Here is a 21,012-nt window from a genome sequence, read left to right as displayed (position 1 = left end):
CACTGTGTCCATAAATGACATAAGGAGTCGTTGGGAGTTTGGAATAAGATCAGTTTACAGCTGGCAAAAGACCAGTCAGGGGCTGGGACTGCCCCTCGCAAGCGGAATCAACCTTTTGAAGACACAGCAAAAAAAAAACAAAACAGAGTTCCAGGTTGCCACTGAAAACAATCAAAATGTAAAGACTCCATTTGCCAGGAAAGTGTCAATACCTTCTGAGGCTTGTGTTGAGTAGTTAAAGATAACTTGACTAATGAGGAAGGGCTACAGTACTCTTATCATAGTAGCAAATTCTTTTCTTGTTTTTGCAGTGTATAAGAATCAGGAAGACCTTACATGCAGGTCTTCATAGGTAAAATTTGGAGAAAACCAAGCCCTTTGGTAGTACTAGTAATTCAAGCATTTCAGAATCAGAGGTCTTGGGTAAGATGAATCATGCTCTGAGGAGTAAATTCTGTGAAAATGTTCCACTACAGGTGTAAATTTGCTCAAAGAGAAAAAAAAAAAAAAACCTAAAACTTCTGCCTTCTAGGTTGGTGAATTTGGAAATCAAAAACACCACTTTTTAATCTTTCTGTCCAGATATCCTTTAGAGCTAAATGTTAAGATCCTGTTTCTGCTCATCTTGAACTTCCTTCAGGTTACTCTGAAAGGTACCTAAGCTCAGTCTACACAATTCTTCTGCAACAGTACATATTATACTGTTCAAGAAATGTCTCCATATTTAGGCTACTTGTCGGTTCTGGTGTGTTCATTTTAAACCAAAGGAATGGATGCTTCTGGATGCAGACTTCTCAACTCCGAGGATATATTTAGAATCCAAAACATGAGTAAATGTTACTTTCTATGAATTCTGCATCCTAGCTTACACAGCAACATTTTAAAAGTGAAATCTGCACAAGGAGTTTAAAAATGTGGCACAATGTGTACTGTTCTTTACTGCAGATGTTTTCTTGACTTCACTTTGCTTTATTTTCACTGCATTTAGGCATAGCTTGTCATTACATTCAGCCAATTGTCAGCCCCGGGCATCAAGTTTTCATGCTTGCATCCAGAATTTTCCCTTTATAGATTTTGCAATTACCTAAGGACCACCTAACATTCAGGACATCGTACACTCTATAATTTAGCTAGATGTTTATTGTTAAAATTGTACCTGAAAAATTTCAAATCCATAAATATCTAACACTCCAGTATTGTATTCTTCATGATCCTTCTCCATGGCTTTGTTTATCGACTGTAATGTTAAAAAAGTACAATGTAACAACTGCAAAAATATGATAAAAACTACAAAATACTTTGTTTTCTTCTATATACATCATAATCATAATAAAATACTTGTTTGTTTTCTGCCATATACAATATCCTAATCTTAACTCTAACATTACAAAACATTATATTTTTAAAACCTACCATCGTACCAAAAAAGCATTTACATGATGTCTTGCAGGTTAACTATTTTTACATTTTATCAGTTCAGCTATTTACATACATTGCTTTATGAATGTTGTTACCATTATCTATGCACTAAGCCATATTCAGAACTGCTGATATCAGCACTCTTTCCATTAAAGATCTGGCCATGGACATCAGATGCAATTCATCATTGTAATAAAAACAACATGGCCAACACTGTTTTTTATCATCTGCTGGCCAGATGTTAAACCACTACTCAAAACTGACTCCAGCTTTAATCAATCACAATTGTATAACACCTCCCATTAACAAAAGATTAGTGTCAGCACACCAAGACCTAATCCAACCATGAAACTGCAAAACAGCAGTACACCCCTGAAAGGATATCAGTTCATCAGTATACATACAGACTTTCACTCAATTGCCTAACATTTAGGGTATCAAAAGGTAAATGTCTGACTTAATTTTATCATCTGTAAGAAAACAGTGTTAAGTGACATTCTAGAAATACTTTTGCAAATGTTCACAGTATTATGATGCATTTTAAGTCACAGAATGCCAGGTAGATTGCAATCAAGCTTACATCAACAAGAAAATCAAAGACTCTTGCATGCAGAGCTTTGGAAAGGGCATCACGGGTATAACAGGCCTGCTCCACATTAAGGGTCACATTAATGCTCTCCGACTTTCCTCCCCATTTGCTGTCCATCTGTCTGCTGGTCAATTTCTCCTTCAATCTGTTTTGGTTAATCCCCAGGAGAAATGCAGGGAAGGCCAAAACTGGAACACACAAAAGACATTTGGCTAAGCCATAGAATTCTCCACTGAGCAGAGCTTTCTAAAAGCGTATTTACACTCAAGTCTGTTTGCTTTGTGAAGAACCAGATGGTTAGTTATGTTGTTTCAATATGCGTAAACCACAGCAAACTTTCAAATGAACTAGAATGTAGCAATAAACACCTTGTGGGGGTGTCATGGTCTTATTTCATTGGGCAAAAACAATTTCATGGAGGATTGACAACAGTTTTATTTGTGCACCGTCACATTTGCTGGAATTATGTGGTTTGCTCACCAAACACTGCTCTGTGCGCAGAATATTTATTACCTGATAACTAGAAGAGTGCATGAAAATGATAGGCATGAAATGAAGGTATTCTGCATGCCAAAGAAAGGACCCTTTTTATCTAGTTCACTCGGCATAAAAAGGAATTCTCCACTGAAAGCATTCAGCTTCAGTTGTATTTAGGCAAAAATTTCCATCCACCATATGATATTGCATTTTTAGTTCCCAACAGAAGACAATATGAATGCAACCCCTATTTAGATTAGGTTAAATGTTACTTTAGTTGTGCCCATTCAAAGGAAGGAATCTCTCTACAAGAAGAAACGGGAGATCTCTATGATTTTAATTTGGTTGAAGAGGTAGTTTATCTCAAATCACATGTTCACTGTCTTTAAGACTGTACATTTGTTAATAAAGTTCACTTTGGAACGTGTAATTAACATTTACTAAAGCATCAGTGTCCACACTGTGCCTGAGGAGCAAGTGCATTGAGAGTAAACCACAAGTGTCTGCTTGCAGACTCTTGCCGTGCCAGATTAAGGGGTTTGATCATTGGTTCCACAGGGCACTGCTATTAGTTTCTTGCCATTTGAGAGAAAACATACTCATACTTGTTAATGCTTATTTAATTAAGGCTGTAGCCATGAGTTAGAGTATTTGAAATGTATTATTAATTTTATTATGACCTGCTTTTACTCTACTTTTACACTACATAAACAGTGCTGTGAAAAATTATTTTCACCCTTTCTACCCTCCTTTGCTTTATCACATTTTACGAAATGAATGACCTCACACTTTCGGTGCACTATTAGAGAAAGGGAACCTTAATGAGCTCACAATACAGTTTTTAAAATCAGGACCTCTTTATTTTCACTTGGGGGTGTTTAATAGAATTTAGAATCGATAATCTCAGTTCTAATAATTGAGTATCAGACGTTCACATCACTCACTCTTTTTTGCCTTAATTCAGACCAACTTGGTCTCCTCTTTTTTGGGTTCAAGTCAGGAAATTGCATCTGAATGGCTCAGAAGTTTTGGAGTGGCCGAGTCAGACTTGCTTGTGTGTTTTGGCTAATCTTCATGCTGGTTACCCCAGTGGTGCTTTAGCATGATGCAACTTCTATTGTTTTTCATACCTTCATACAACTTCCTACTAAATGTTTTTCCATATTAATTAATTGTCATAATAGCAACGTCTTGGTTGTCTTAAAAGAATCATTTTCTATTAAGAGACTATACACCATCAAGATGAACATACAGTAGGGTAATTTCTATGATATACAGTACCTGAAGGAGTACATACTTTATATAAAAATATTTCAGAACAATTTTGTCTGCCTTTTGCAACATCCTAGCAGTATCCAGGGAATAATTTGAGATATCAGCAGCAACAACTTAAAAATCTACTACAGAGCACAAGAGAAAACTTAGAAATGATATAAAAGCATTTTTTACTGTTGAAATAAATTTTGAAATTACATCTCATTGTTTTATGAGGTCTAGTGAGAAACAGTTTCTTCTTGTAGAATTTGTTCAAATGTTGTAAGATCTGCAGGATGGATTGCCACCAGTAAGTCTATCCACACCACTCTCATTCCAAATTTCCTTGCAGCATAACCTGACAAAACTGGCATAAAACATTTGATTTTTTTCCCCACAAAGGTAACACATTATAAAATGTCTACTGTTTTCATCCAGAATCGCTTTATGTGCGTCTACAACATAATAAACTGCCCATAAGACAGGCTCCAAAATCCTCTTTGCAGGTCTCAATATAACAAAACCAAATACCACCAGACATTCTCAACAGGTTTCCATCTGTGCAGAACTGAAACACACCTGGAGTTTGTAAATTAGATTTACAAAATGTTATCAGTAGAATTCACATGGTTTGGTAATTGCATTTTTGTAATTTTGAAACCAATTACGCCCTCCTTTTATATCCCCATTAGCTAGCGAGAGAGTAAGAAAGGGAGGGTTAGGACAAGCACTGATACAGCACGTTGTCACACCCACCACACGACAAACCACTTCAGGATGCCACGACCCAAGTGCAGCCGTGCAACGGGGGACACCTCAGCACTACACTAGTCTGAATAGATTTTTTTTTTTAAATATACAGTGGCTGGAGTGCCAATCCTGAAATATTTCCTTGCAAGTTGGAAGACCTAGATGCAGGTTAACGTCATAAACAGGACGGGGCAATTGCAGATTAAGGGCCTTGCTCAAGGGCCCAACAGAATGGAATCACTTCAGGCATTTATGGGTTCAAACTGGCAACCTCTGAATTGTCAACGCAGATTGGTAGTGTCAGAGACACCACTCTGCCTCATTAGGCATGAGTCAATTCACAATATCCATAAACAATACATACTGTAATAATAGGACACTCCCATGATACAGTGCAACTTTGCAAGAACTGACAAAATAGATAATATAAAACGGTGTCTACAAAACAGATAGATTCATGGACGGATGAATGGATATATTATTTAAAAAAAGATTCATGGACGAATGAATGGATATATTACTTAAAAAAATATATATATTAGATGAGCAGTGACTTTGGCAATTTAATCAAATAATCAGCCCTTCACCTTTCCGATATTGTATGGCAGTGCTCTAAACTAGACTCTTTCTTGATTCCCTTTTTCACTTTCCACCTTTGCATTTTTTGTGTGTAATTTCCACTGTTTATGGGGTAATGTTGGAATGCAGTTTAGAGTAGATTAAACTTTTCCCATTAAAATAATAGAAATAGTTCTTTGTATTAAGACTGCTTTCATTTCCAAGTACAAATCAGGTTTATAAATTATAATATTATTATATTATGCTGTACATTTCCATTTAAAATTAAGCATAGATGCTATAAAAGAAAAAAAATTAAACAATTATTATTTTATGAGTATTCATTCAAAATTGGAAAGCAACACATAAAATACTGCATATTTACATGTACAATAAAATAATAAAGATAATCTTTAAAAAAACTGACATCAAACCTATAAACCACTAAATAATACAGTTCATTATGCTTTATAATGAGAAAACAAATATCAATTGTGTCAGAAAACGTTTAACATGTTTTGACAAGAAAAAAAAAAATAAATTAAAACTTTTCTTAATATTAAAAATTCCTTGGGTAGATGAAAGTTCATTAATAGGTTATGCTGTATTATTTTTATTGTTGTGTTATTTTTATGAAGCCTGAAGATCCTGAAACACAATTCTTTACCAGATGTTTCAAATTTTAGTCAACACAGCAATACTGAAAATTTGGTTTTTGTTGGCAGTTTTCTTACAGATAAAACTAATTCTCAAGGATGGTAATTTTATGTGTTCCACTGACATATCTGCTAAACTGCTGCCAACTGCACCCATTCATAAACGTCTTTATAGAACTTACATTCCTCACTCTCCACTGCTGCATAATTTCCAGATTCTTTAAAACTTATGTTGCCCAGATGAAGAACTCCTGCCACTATTTGAAGGACCATTGCTTGTTCTTCAGAAAAGATTCCAATCACATTCATGGCATGCTGATAATAAAAAGATGAAGAGAGCATATCTTTAGCAGAAAACACTTAGCCTAATTGTTCACTCAGTTCACATTATATACAGTTATGCTATAAACGCAATGTGTCCACTAGAATGAGTGATTAGCATTGTATTAAAATTGTTGTGAAAGTTTACACATTTATTTTTCACTGAAATCTTAATCTTTTTAAATGTCAAATGATACAAATACCATGTCAGATGCAAAATTAGAGGCTTTTGAATATCACAGCTCTGAATAAAAATAAGATTGATAAATTAAACTTGTTTATTAGTGCATTTACTCAGTACTTACTATTGTTTCCTGGAAGTCACTCTTATCATTTATATCATCTACTTTATAGGATCCAGACTGATTGAGGTAATAATAATATTCTAAGGAAGTAATTCCAAGGTTGCTTCTTTGCTCTGCATTTGCCCCCTCAATTAACTACAAAATAAAAGACAGTTTACACGTTATTTCTGTGTACAAATGCAACACAATTGATTTGATTAAAGAATTAGTCTTTCCTGACATATTCTGTGGCTTCCGAAAAGAGACCAGGGTTCCACTTTAAACATTTTTAGGAAGTTTGTTCCTCTATATTAATGCACAAGGGCTGTCATATATATGTATACAAACAAAAAATTAGGGTTTGATTAATCATATCATATCATATTTTATATATATATATATATATATATATATATATTCTAAGTGCTACTACATGTTTGTATTTGACAAGCCAGTATTATTAATATTTTTGCCTCTTTGCTCACAGTAAGCCTGCAAAGTATGCAGTGCTTATGACTCGAGTCCTGATGCTCTTTCACAAAAACAGAAATTTCTGTACATGCGACATGAAAAATCTGTCCATTTTATAAATGATGATACTAACTTAACGATTAAAAAATGGAAAAAAAAAACCCTGATTATGGAAGTATGAAAAACACCTGCAAAGCTCATTGTAGCATATGTCTGGAAAGTGTGCAATGCTGAAATTAGCACAAGCTTTAAAAAGACAATTCTTTTATAATCAAAAGTCAGTGTTTACCTTTGAATAAGAAATTTTCATATCAATTTCATTTAGACTTGAAGAGTAATGTTCTTTCTGACAGCCCTAACACACACCCCTTCCTACTGGTATATGAGAATTGGCAAATCCTGTCCTTAAGTGCTATGCAGAATTGAGAAGGGTTATGGGTAATGCTGCGTTGATATGCTGTCAGAGTTAACGGAGCCCCGACTTACAATGTCTCACTTTCCACTTCGATGCATTCACATGAATTTCCAGCTGCTTTTGCTTTGTTACTTAGTTTATTTTTAATTGCTTTTATGCAAACTGTTTTGTTTTTTTTTGTTTAAATAAAGGAACAAACTAAAGATTTTAAACGTTTAACACCTTGCTCTAAATTCAATTCAACTCCAAAATGGCCACAGGACTCTGATCTCTGAATTTGTAGATCATTCACCGGGCTCAGAAACTCATATATTTTGTGTGTCCAATAGCACATGAACACAGCATATGTATCTTGTACTTTGTGAAAAGCACTGCAAGAGTTTGGAGTTCTGGGTCTATTGCTTTATACAATTAGGTCCTCATATTTGCAGAGTCCTAATAGCCGAGTTTATATTCAAATGAAAGGAGGTCTTATATACTTTAGGAGTATGTGAACGTCCCATAGAAGTATCTAGAGTCTGTTAGTTACATAATGAATGACCTGATCTGTCCAACTGAGTATTCATAAAAGAGTTTTATTTTTGTAGTAGCAATGGATGCATACAATGTCACATTCAGCTCATTGCTTAAGAAACAAAAGAGAAGAGACAGAACATTCTTGCAGAGATAACTCAGAACACTGTGCATGACAAGTTAGTAAGTCTGGATAGAGTGCTGCCAAAATGTAGTTTCACCTATGAAGAAATGAGACTGTATGTGTGCATTCATGCTTTTAACTAATTCTGGGTCAAAGATTCATGCCTATCTAATTCATGGACCAGCTCTTCTAATCTATGTAGCAGATGCTCTCACTATTTAGCTGCAATCACAGCAGATTAATCAATTTATCTTAGTTTATTTTTCATTGTCAGACTTAAATGAAGAAACAAAAGTCACACCAAGCAGAATTTTTGGTAGTGCCATTTTATGGCTTTACTTAAAATACACTTATTTTATTGTTAATGTTTGTCACATTCCAATATTGGGGAGTGTTGGTTTATAAGCTTTAGGAGTGTGCTTTTCTCCAAACTTAAAATGTGCTTCATAAAATATAAAATGCTGTGACAAGTAAATAGGCCATAAAAGCCCCCCTAATTTTACCATCTTCAGCACTTTGTGGCACCAACTGGTTAAAACCAGGCAGAGGTGCTGACCTTGTGTCCTTTTTGCAAACCTCAGCCTCCTTTTGTAAATTTGCTTCGTCTAAGTAAACTTTGGTTTTAAAGTTTCTACTGTCAGGCGTTAACTTTTCTTTTCATAGCTTCTCAGAAAGGAAACTAAATAACTATGTGGCAATTGCCAAGCGGACATTACTCATCTGTCGGCTTTTTTCATTCAACAAATGTACTCTGTCTCTCTCTCTCTCTCTCTTTCATTCATACATTTAAAATGCCATATTCGAAATATCCAAACAGAGATAACCAACAGGATATTTTTCCTGCCTATCACATTGATAATGATTTATTAATTGTAGTTAGTTCCTACATTTCATACTTTTCTATATGTATTTTCCAGTAAGTTTTACCAAATCTCTGCCTTTCAGGTAGGTGAATAACATCTGGAAAAACAAGAACACAAGGCTTGCTGCTGAGTCACATCCTGTCTCAGTCCCACTGCAGAATTAAGCACATTTTGTTCTTGAAAGTCACCCTCCCAGTATTACTTACCTGGTAAAAAATATGGAAGCTTCGTTCACCAGGATTCCTCATAACAACTCGGGATTTCTCTAGTAAGAAATTAGATATTTTTCCACCATCTGGCTCCCCACCAGGGCTGAACTGAATTTCAAAGTATTTGCCCTAAAAAAGGAACTTTTTCTTTTAGCATTAAATAATAATCAAATTGAGAAATGGTCATAAAAATAAACAGCTAAATAAAATTAAATATCAGCAATCATGGCAAAAAGAAAAAAGCACATCCAAAGAATAATATTAAAAAAACCCTGTGTTTTATAAATAATCTGTTGGCCTTGAATTACTAGTTTAAAATTAGTGTGTAACATTAACCAAACAGAAGTACCAATGCCACTCAAATACAGTAATAAATGATTCAACTTTTCAGCTATAAATGCCACTACAAACTGATTTGTTTAGCTGGGGGATAACCAATGTTATCTGAAAAGTGCACAGAGCTCACTGATCAGATATGCAGAACATACAGTAAAGCAAGCTGTGTGACAGTTCAAGCTAGCTATGAAACTAATTTTGCTTTCATTTATAAATATGAAAAAGTTTTGAGTAGCACAAGCCTTACTCTCATCAGGTCACTCATCCTGCTACTTATTATTACTAAATAATAACTGCATTCAAGCAACCAAAAGAAATTAAAGATAGCTTGGTATTAAATGAAATTACAGTATGTCAATCATCTGTCTACTTTGTGAGAACTAAAATATAAATTACTAAGAATGTTTTTACCTCAGTGGCCAGCTTTTAAGATATACTTGACTACTGAAGAACAATTACTTCTCAATTCTGCACTTACTACTTAACAGCATTACTTTTTAGCAAAATTGATATTTTATTATTTTTAGCATGTCGGTACAAAATTAACAGTCTATCAAAGTAAATCAATCAAAAAGAATGTTCCTGGTATGGACAACTCCAAGTAAATAACATCATTAAAAACAAACCAAGTGTGTGTCAGCACGTTCATGTAACAAGTAGTGCTATGCTAACGGCCTCAATGTCCCAGAGGACCTAGCATAGCCTCTTCCACACTTCTATGATTGTAGGGTTTTCATCCACAGTCGCTTCTACAAATTCAAATGTGAGTGAGTGTGTCTGTTTAGGCAAGTACTACGCTGGGCTACTGCCCCCTTGGACATGTCATGTGTTAACTGGAGTCCTTTACTGAATGAGAGTGACAGAAAAACGATGCCTGGTTTTAGTGAATAGAAGTAAAGTGAAGCTTTTGAAAACTAGATTCCCAGAGCAATTATTTAAAAAACAAGAAAAGTGTAAATTACTTGAAGTCAGCTGCACACTCATTTATTTGCAAATCAAGTATAATTAAAGCCAATAAGGCACTGTACAAAATGCTGCATGTGAAAACGGAGCACTTACAAAACGACTGGAGTTGTTATTTCTCACTGTTTTTGCATTACCAAAGGCTTCCAGCAAAGGATTTGACTGAAGTATGATGTCTTTGACATGCTGCAATAGCAAAATATAAATGAGACTGTTAATATCTTGTGGCAGGAGAGTGTAAAATAATATTATGTGACACATATCCATGAACTAATTTATTTTGTGCTAAGGGAAACAGCAAAATTTCAAAGATTACATTTTGATTGGCTTACATGTAAACAGCAAATGATTACTTACCATGTTATTCCCACCACACCCTTCCTCTGTGGATATTCACTTTAAAAAGTCAATATTGACATAAAATCAGCATATTCTCTGTCACAGCAATATCTCAAATTTAACTTGAAAAAGTATAAAAAGGACAAAGTTTCCCTAACTAAGATATATTTAGTTGTGATAGTGTGATAAAAGTGTGTACGTTGGGATGTCAAAATTACAAGTCAGATTCAACTGTATACTTAGCAAAGTTTTAAAATGTAAACAAAACATGCCACCTAACTCTTCTGAATCAAGTTCTATGTGCAAATTTAAATTTTGCCAACTACTTAAACCTAGTACATAGTATGTATAAGCAAAGAGGGCACAAGACAATAATAAACATGTAAAAACCGAAGTGTATACAGCAAATGTTTCCAACCCCTGTTGTACCTCTTTATTGCATGGTATGGATAAAATAAGTGGCAAAGTAATATAATTTTTAACTATAGTCACAAAGCATATATTTACCACTCTCCTTTTTGGCCCAGAAATGATGTAGGGAATTCATATTTTCTATGAACAGCAAGATGATTTTTTTCCCCAAAAGAGGCTATAAAATATTCTTATATACACATGTGCTGCGTGTGCATGGCTTTGTCTGTTCCTCATAGCACATCATTCACTGAATTACAGTGGTTTAGAGATTTCTTAGGAAAAATACAAAGCAGATATTTCTGCGGCTTTCACAGGCTGTGTTGAATTTCCTATGTTGAATTTAATGTGGCAAAATTAAAGTCTGCAGTCAATGATAGAAAGAAAGCTGGCATCACAATATACTAGAATACACATCTAGTTTTCATTTAAAGCCAAAAAACAATCTACGGAGGAGAACAGGTCTTCTGACTATTAGGTGTAAACCCAAATCTAATAACTATTTAACTTCATTTTGCAATAATTCTACATACGTAAAACTCCTGCTAAAGGAGTGTATTATTATTCTGAGAGAAAGAAATGAAGATACACATAAAATGCTGTTACAATAACAAAAGCTTTCACAAGTGAAATGTATTTATGCAAAACATTCATGTTGGGCATAAACAAAACAATAGATGTGACATTGAACAGTTAAAATGAAGCAGAAAGACTCAGAGGGAATATCCTTCTGTATCTGTTATGTTTCCAAATATTACACAAGGCACTGGCTCCTAAGATACAGTATACTAAAAGTATCATATGCTGTCCACTTCTCTACTGCTTCAGGAATTTCTGACTTGGTTACCTCAAAGACATTTTAACAATAAAAAAAGAATGCATTTAAATGCATCCAGAAAACGTTGAAGTATGAGAACCACTGTAAAATTAGAAGGAGACAAAGGTAATAAAAAAAACAAAGGGAAGGCATCAATAATTTTTCAAGTGAAAGTAGCAATCACCTTCACATTACTATTACTAATATTCCTATTCATAGTTATTGTAGGTTGAGGATCCATATAATGAATAATGTGTGGCTTTAAAAAAAAAAAGATTTTTGATGTAGTATTTAACTAATAAATAAAAAATTAAAACTGCATTATTTTATTATTTCAGATCTGTGAATAGCAAATCATTTCCAAAAGACTTTAGTAGTTTTAAAAGAAAAAACTGTCAAACCACACATTTAAATATAATATATTAAAGAGCATGGTACAACAAATTTGACGAGAAATACATTTTTATATTTCATCCCAAAAACAAAAATTGAAGAAAAGTAAAATGTTTTATAGTGACAACAATGCTGTAAGATTTTACAGCACATTTTGTAAATTTAAAACGTTGTGCAGATAAAATTCCTTAATATTAATAAATAAAAAATGTATTTGTTCCCAGAGAGCATATATTGGTTTTTAAAAATAACTTGAATGTAGAAGGAAATTATGCTTAAAAGCAATTTTGTTAATGTTAGCTATAATGTTAAACAGACTCAAAATCACAAGTTAATAAAAACAAAATGTCAAAGTGTTGAAAAATTTGGAATCTAAAATGAAGTTGCATAGTCATCAGAGGTGTTATTTATTAATCCACTAAATGTTAAAAGTGAATTATATTTTGAAATGTTAAATTATTACTTTGCTTTGTTGTAGTCTGTGAATACAATCAAATCAGTTTCAAACTGTGTACATCATCACCCTACAGGCCTGTCGAATACCAATTGTGTCAAAATTAGATACACAGCAATTATGAAATTAATTTAATGACAAACTACAGCAATATATACGAGTAATAAAATTATAAAACAAATAGTTATATTACAAAAAACATTTTCATCATTTTATTTTAAATAATGGAATAGCACATTGAATTACTGTAGCATTTATTTCAAAAAGATCTTCTTAATTTTAAGAACCATTCTAATTTATCATCAGACTTTTCCAAGCAGTTCCTTTACAACCAGTTTATTTCAGAATGCCTCTTTCCATGATGGTTTCATCGCTTGTCAATCATGACCAACAGACCAAACCTTTTTCTATTGGTTAATTATTTGCTGTTGATTACTTTCATCTAATTCTACATGGTAGTCTACCAAAGAGCTCTAGTACATGACAGTATGGTATAGTAATATCAGATTATACTATTTGCCTATTATATAAAGAAAGTTAAACATATAGTAATGTTCTGCAAGAAAAATATAGGATTTTCGCTTCCAGAAAATGTTCTCCAGCAAACACCGAGGTATGGAGAATCCTGCTTTGATTTCTTTTGGTAAATTCTGACCCAGGCTAAAAACAATAGAGGCAATATGAATATTAAATAAGACAATACATGTAACAGATACACACTATTAAAGCATTGTTTGCATCTCAGTTTTGGGAAGCATATGCTGTTCCTATTAGTTATGAATGGTGCTACATTAGTATACAGACTAACGGTGTAAGCTTGAAATGTGCATTTTCCAGAAGCACACAAACAAAAACTGTGACAATGCAAGATCACACAGTATTAAGGACAGAAACACAGGCTCACCTGAACCTTTGGGCCACCTCCAGAAATTCTTGAAATATAACTCATGATATACTTTGCAGCTACAGTTTTCCCAGCACCGCTTTCACCACTGAAATAAATAAATATACACAAAGTTAATCAGACTTTTTAAATGTCACTTTCATGATAATCAGCATTCACTACATTCTTCTATAAAAGCACCAAAGAAATTTTTTTTAATATTTTTAAATTTCTGGATCAGAGACCGCCTCTGGCTAAAGGTCTAAAAAATACTGCTTTGGTTAAACAACAGGCATAAAATCACTACTTTAAAAACTGAGATGTTTAAGATGTGCAGCAAATAATGATACCAATATCACTGTTCCTAGGAATACAGTTTTGTTTAACTTAAAAAAAAAAAAAAAAAAGTTTGCTGTGGAAATTAAAAATGGTCTTTAACAATATTCTTACAACTTAAGGCAAAGCTTTCGTGAATAATTTATTACATATTACACATGCCATATGAATTTTAAACACCAATATTTAAGGTTAAGGTAGCATAAAAGTTACTAAGCTGCCTAGCAGATACAGGAACCTGAGTTCATACCCTAACATAGTCACTGTTCCTCTACAGCCCCAAAGATGTAAATGTGAAGATTGGTGACTCTAAACTGGTCTGGTGTAACTGAGTGTGTAAGTGAGTCATCTGAGACAGGCAATTGCCTCCCTTCACTGCTGATTATTGTGTCACACCTAATTCAAACAGGGTAGGCTGCACCCCTTCCACAACCATGGGCTAGAAAAGATAGGCTCACAAACTCAGAACTAATGGCCTGGAAGCTGCAAAAAAGTTCAAAGAGACTATGTATGGAATCTCTTCATTTCATGGGCAAATGTAAAAAAACACATTCTGCTGTTGTATTATACCACCTAGTTTTTGAACCCTCCCTCCATACCAAATCACCTGGTCAATGTTGAGGAAAGGAAATCAGAGCTTGAAACAACTAGCCTTTGCTCATTATGCACCCAAGTCTCTTGTTTGATGATTATGATGTGATGCCTTCACAGCAATTTGTTTAAAAAAATATTAAAACAAAATTAAAAAAAACACACTAAGTGCTATTATTCTCTAACATTCAATTGTTTGGTCTTTTGCTAATTGCTCTGAGGTGTGTATGTTTCCTTTGAATAAACGTTTATGGTTGAAAAAATAAAATACACATACATATATTTATACAGTACATATATACACACACATTTTACATAAATATTTTGACACACACGTGTACTTGGGAGGCAGTCAAAGGGTTTAAATCAGGTTGTTGATACGCCAGACTGTGGGTTGGCGCCGAGCACTAATGCCTCACGTTCTCTTCCCACAGACTAACAGAAGAAAAAAACAACTAGACACCTCATTTCCATTTGACTTCACTTCTGTCCCCTTCAGATGACCTCACACAACTTCCTGCCCTTCAACATGCCCGTCCTGGTCCCTACTATAAAACCATTCAGTTTACTCTCGTAACCTGTCCTGAATTGACCAACCTATTGAACCTTTTCATAATATTCTAATTTTCTGAGATACTGAATTTGGGACTTTCATTAGTTGTCAGTTATAATCATTAAAATTAAAAGAAATAAACATTTGAAATACATCAGTCTGTGTGTAATGAGTGAATCTAATATACAAGTTTCACTTTTTGAATGGAATTACTGGAATAAATCAACTTTGTCATGATATTCTAATTTTATGACCAGCAATTGAAGGTTAAGGGCCTTGTTCAAGGGCCCAACAGAGCAGAGTCCCTTTTGGTATTTATGGGATTCGAACCAGTATCCTTCTGATTGCTAGTGCAGATCCCTAGCCTCACACACACATTATATATATATATATATATATATATATATTTTTTTTTTTTGGACTCAGGCATCTTTCTACCTTTTTCTCTATTTCACTGATCGCTCCTATAACTTTCTTTTATGTGGATTCATTCCCTGGACACTTTTTACTACTTGTGAATTTCCCCTTGGGATTAATAAAGTATCTATCTATATCGAGATATATATCTATATCTATATCGAGATATATATCTATATCTATATCGAGATATATATCTAGATCTATATCGAGATATATATCTAGATCTATATCGAGATATATATCTAGATCTATATCGAGATATATATCTAGATCTAGATCTAGAGATAGATAGATAGATAGATAGATAGATAGATAGATAGATAGATAGGGAATGGGGCTGGTTGGGGTAGGTCAGTTTTTGGGGGGTAATGAGGTGGGGGTTGGGAGGAGTATTGGTCGTAATGTTTTATTTATCATGACCATGTTCTTATATATAATATCAAAGTCATCCAGACGATCTGGACCACCCTATATATAATATATGGGGAATTGGGCGGGTACAAAACAGTGCCACTTCATTCACTTTGGTCTTATTGCGTATGCATCCTTTCACCTGACAATGCTCCTGCAGTTTATTAGTTGCCTGCCGCCTTGACCATTTCTCATGTTGCCTTTCCTTATTTTTTATAGACATGTGGATTGTTGCTTTAAATTCAACACATCACATGCTAAAAATTAAATACTTGAAAGAATAATATGCTTAATATCATACACCATTTTAAAGACTAGTGCTGCACTTTTTCAACCTATAGAACACTGAAAGAAAATACAGGCTATAGTTGAAAAATGCAGTCCTCTTCAAAGACTTCCAAATTAAAGACAATCACAATATGTTTGTAAATGTTCAGGTAAAAATGACAGGATATGTGCGTCTTGTTAGAATTTTCTGTGTCTTGTCTGTAAATAAAAAATGGATGCAGCAAAAGTTGAGGCTGCACATTCTCACCTTTTCCTCTCTGTTATCTTCACCTTGAAATCTAGCCTCAAATAGCTCTATTTTCAGTTTTTCTAAATTACCATCTAAAACAGATAATCACATACTGGCCTATCCTCCCATCTTCCTGTTCATCTCTTCTTCTTTTCCAGACAGCTGTATTTAACCAGAAGACAAAGCTCAAGGGAGATAGTCAACAAAAAATATTCCTACTTCCTCTTTTACAGCTAAACTTATGACAATTGGAAATTCTCACCAGCTTTAAAAATAAACATGACTACACAAACTTTGGAAAAGAATAGCATCATTTTTATTCAGCTTATGTTTGCAGGCTGTAGTTTTTAAAGTTGTGTATTCAGTTTCCTACTAATTATAATTATAGTGAATTACTCACTCCGATTTTGGAAAGCAAGGAGTAAAAATAAGTTCAATATTATACATAAATTGATCTCTATTTAATACACTAGCTATGAAGAAAGTTTTCAGTCATTCACATATTTCATGGTAAGAGCTAAATAGTCTGGCAATGAAATCTCAAAAGTGCAGTGGTTGTGGAAGTGTACAAATTGGAATGGTGGACAATGTGTCAGACAGCATATACAATAATTTATACCTTCCAAAGAACTATTTACTTTAGAAGATACAAAACAATGCAATAATGACAACACTGAACTTTAAATACATCTAACATGCCAGGAAGTTAAACTACTTGAACTCTCCAAATTAATTCCTTAAAAGTAGAATGTCAATGGGGACTCATTTAACTACATTGTCAAATGTACTACACTACAAATCTCAAATATTAGTGCTGACAGATGCATTTTGAGTACATACTCAATCTCTAAAACCTTAGGTTTCTTTGACAGCCAGTTGGTTTTATGATTTATTAAAAAAACCCAAACATTTTTATTAACACTATTGATGAGCAAACATTAAGATTAACGATGGGGGGGCACATGCAAAATATTATTTGGTGTCATTCTGGTACAATATTCAGAATCATTACACATAACTGGTTACTCCCTGAAGCATGAAAACCTAAATTACAAGCATGCTAGTACATTGAAAAAGTAAAAGTTCAAACAACTATTTGAAAAAGATTGCAATCACACATTAAACTACTCATTTGAACTCTGAAACAGCGTAAAAGTTAAATGCTCAGTGTATAGAGATCAGGTGCCTCATGTATAAATGGTGCGTATGCACAAAAATATTGCATATACCCGTTTCCATAGACACTTTGAGAATTATAAAAACTAAACTTGGTGTAAAGCCATGCACATTTTCACAGCAGGCTCACCCCGTGTGTACACACTTTTCTGCTCGATTTTGCAAACAGGCATCACCCAGCATCAAATCAGCGCTACTGCTTCTGTGTGGTGTCCCTTTTTTTCGGATTCGCATCAATGACATGGAATTTACAAATTGAATTAATTTGATTGTAATCACTCTGTAACAATATAATGGTGCCCAGAATGGCCAAGCTATTCCAACTGCCATAGTTGCTTTGATGCTGTTAGAAGACAAATGGAAGAATTAGAATAGAGCGTATATTTATAGATGACAATGACTGGCTTCTAAGTCAATTTCGATTTCCAAGAGCTTTCTTCTTGGAGCTGTGTGCTGAACTGGTGCCGGCTTTACAAAGGGAGACTGAGGAATTGTGCTTTATCAGCTCCTTTGAAAGTTCTGTCCAAGCTTGGGTTTTTAGCCACAGAAACTTTTCAATGTAAACTTGCTGAAGATCAGGCATTTCACAAACATCACCGAGTCAAGCCATGCCAACTGTATAGGAGGATATTATCTGCTTGTCATCCAGATTTATAAGATTTCCTTACACTGTGGTTGAAATGGAAAACATCAAAGCATAATTTGCAGCAACGTCCAGTTTTCCAAATGTAATCGGTGCGGTCAACTGTACGTTCATTGCTATTGCAAAGGTGCTGGACAAGTTACATCAGCCAGGGTCAATTACCAAAAGAACGAGCTGGCACTACATCATCTATAGCAGAAGAGCCTATAAAAACGGCAACTACACGCAGTCACAGATGCTTTTTTCCAACTAGTGCGGCAAAACCCTTCTAAGGATAGCAAGTCATCGTAAAGAGCCACGCAAACAGCGGAGATCTTATCCATTGTGGCACTTTGTGTTGACACTACACCATAAAGGCGCAGTCAGAGAATGAATTTGCTAATGTAAATAGAAAGCATTTCCACTCTATTAACGTGCTGCTCTATAGTGCACAGAAAATGTGTTGCATTATGCAACTATGTAGCGTGCTGCATAATGTGGCACACAATAGTGGTTTGCCCGTATCTGAAGAGATATGGTATGAGGAACTGGACCCTGACCCACCAAATGATCCGCCAAATCAGACAGTGTTACAACTTGAATGTAATTAGCAGAGATTTGCATTCGCTGAAATTCTTGTTTCCCCCCCCATGTGCTTTTGCTATTGTCTTTTAACAAAATGCTGAACAGAAGGGGCTATTTATATTGATTTGCATATTGAAATATGTGAAATTCTGGAAGGAGCTGGGGTGGGGCTATAGGCGTGTGCATGTGTTAAATTTCACATTCATTGGGATTTATAAAGAGAAAGTGAATGGAACTTGGGTACGCACAGTGTTATGCATCTGGATTTTTTTTGGGCATATGCACATGTCCAGTTTTGTCCATACGCCATGTTTTAGTGTGAATTCTACGCATGGTGTAATATGTGAGGCCGCAGGTGAGGATATATCAAACACTAACCAGGATAAAGAAGATGAAAATCACTAGAAACATTTCTAAGAAGCATACCATACAAGAACAGATTTTGGCATTTACTGTTATTAAAAAAAACAATTAAAAAAATAAAGTAATGGCATAGCACTCATTAAAGGACCTACCAAAATTGTTCAAAGAAAAATGTTCTCACTGAAATACTTAATTGATAGAAAACCTGGGGAAATTTATTTTCTACTTCAAATTCATTCAAAGATTTTTTTAGTCAAACAAGATCGTATGCTTTCATTTACCGGAATAAAAAAATATTTTACCATTAAGTGTGTGAAAAAATGGTAAACGTAAGCATAAATCAGTAACTTTTAAAACTATTAAAAGTTTCCATATATCACATATTTCTAATTTTACTTCCTCCACTGAAAGAGAAAACCCTGTAATAAATAGTTTAGGCATGTGTATGCTTTATAATCTTTTCAACACACACAATGTTTCCACCCTGAAGTTATTTTAAAGCCATTTATAATAAATAAACATGTAAAATGTGACTTTTTGTCCAGCAGTAAGTTAATATGCAAACCTGCTTCTGGACTGAACCAGAACAGGTAATTTTACAAAATTATTTGTTTTTTAGTTTGCCGATTCTAACTAAATTAGGGAATAAACTAGAGTCCATCTTAGTCTTACATACACAACAGAACTGTGGCTAAAGACAGGCTTTCTAAAGCTACAACAGTTCAACAATAAAAAGGGCAACAGGATTCACATTCAAGATTTTAAAAATCACCCAAAAAATGTTACATCAGTGGTTTGTAAATCTATTTCTTTAGTTAGTTTCTGGCAAATTTTGTTGAGAACATGACATTAATGATATTTGGCAAATATAAAACTAACTAGAAAATAGGGAATTAATTAACACTAGAATCCCTGAATCCTACAAAAGTATTCATAATGCTGGGCCACCTTAAATTATCCTGCATCTCATCATCAGGGTCTTTGTTTTGCAAATGTATCAATCAGAACAAGCAGCAAGCCGCCTGCTCACTCATCCACCGCCCCCAAGAAATGTTGAACACATATAAAATGTACATAGCTGTAAATGGAAACAAGTTATTTGGAGAACTGCTGGTTACTTTAGTTAATATTAAGGAACAATTAAAACAGTAAATACAGCTGTTTAAGACTAAAATAAGCAATTATGTGTGGGAAATATTAACAAGTGAGACAACTAAAATTAAGCATAAAAATGTTGCTTGAGCAATAAGTGCTTCAACAGCAATGATTGAATTTTCATTAAGAAATGGGTTGGAACAAAATCCTGCAGCCACTACAGTTCTCGAGGACTGACTTTACAGACCCATACTTTATAGCATCAACCACTGGAAAACAATAATGACTTTCAGCCTAGAGAGGAAAAAAAAACTAAATCATGAGTTTAAGCAAAAGGTGGCAGGCATATATAACCAAACAGAGTTGTTAATTTTGCAGAGCCCACCGAGAAAGCTGCTGTAATTGACCACATGCTAAGTGCCAGTCTCTGAAGCTTTGTTCTTTTATTCTGCCTCATCACTATTTTACATCCATTCTTTTTTATGTGGATAAAAAAGACAGCTGCTTACTCTGCAACAAGTAAAAGCGCTGAAAAAGTCTGACTCATTACATGCGAAGCTAAAAATAAGCTTAAACTGCTGTTTGATCATCATCTTAGGGCAAAACATTAAATCTGTAAAAGGCATTAAGATGAACTATTACTTATTGACACTTTTGGGTAAAGCTACTAACAAACTATCATTGCATAAATGCTTCCATATACCAACAATTTAATTTTAGCAATTCATTTCAATTAAAACTTGAGTCAGTATGGAGGAATAAATTCATAGTGCATTACCATTTAACACCAGTAACAACTGAAAGACTGTTTCTTTAAAAGATCTTACTGCATAAAAATCTCTAG

At 34.2% G+C, this 21,012-nt stretch overlaps 1 protein-coding gene across 2 annotated transcripts in view; it reads right to left on the bottom strand.

The window, feature by feature from the left end:
- The window catches only part of myo1ea (myosin IEa), a 139,968-nt gene that overhangs the window by 53,604 nt on the left and 65,352 nt on the right, over positions 1-21,012 (bottom strand). For both annotated transcript variants that reach the window (XM_039773727.1, XM_039773729.1), the window contains exons 5-11: positions 13,521-13,608; positions 10,299-10,388; positions 8,901-9,032; positions 6,330-6,464; positions 5,886-6,018; positions 2,000-2,196; positions 1,157-1,237 (exon numbers count right to left, since the gene is read on the bottom strand). In XM_039773727.1, coding sequence (XP_039629661.1) covers positions 1,157-1,237; positions 2,000-2,196; positions 5,886-6,018; positions 6,330-6,464; positions 8,901-9,032; positions 10,299-10,388; positions 13,521-13,608 — 856 coding nt within the window. The remainder of the gene's footprint in view (positions 1-1,156; positions 1,238-1,999; positions 2,197-5,885; positions 6,019-6,329; positions 6,465-8,900; positions 9,033-10,298; positions 10,389-13,520; positions 13,609-21,012) is intronic.

The sequence above is a fragment of the Polypterus senegalus genome, chromosome 12 (assembly GCF_016835505.1).
Source record: "Polypterus senegalus isolate Bchr_013 chromosome 12, ASM1683550v1, whole genome shotgun sequence".
NCBI lineage: Eukaryota > Metazoa > Chordata > Cladistia > Polypteriformes > Polypteridae > Polypterus > Polypterus senegalus.
The sequence above is the reverse complement of the archived record's forward strand: the minus strand, read 5'-3'. Positions and strand labels throughout refer to the sequence as shown.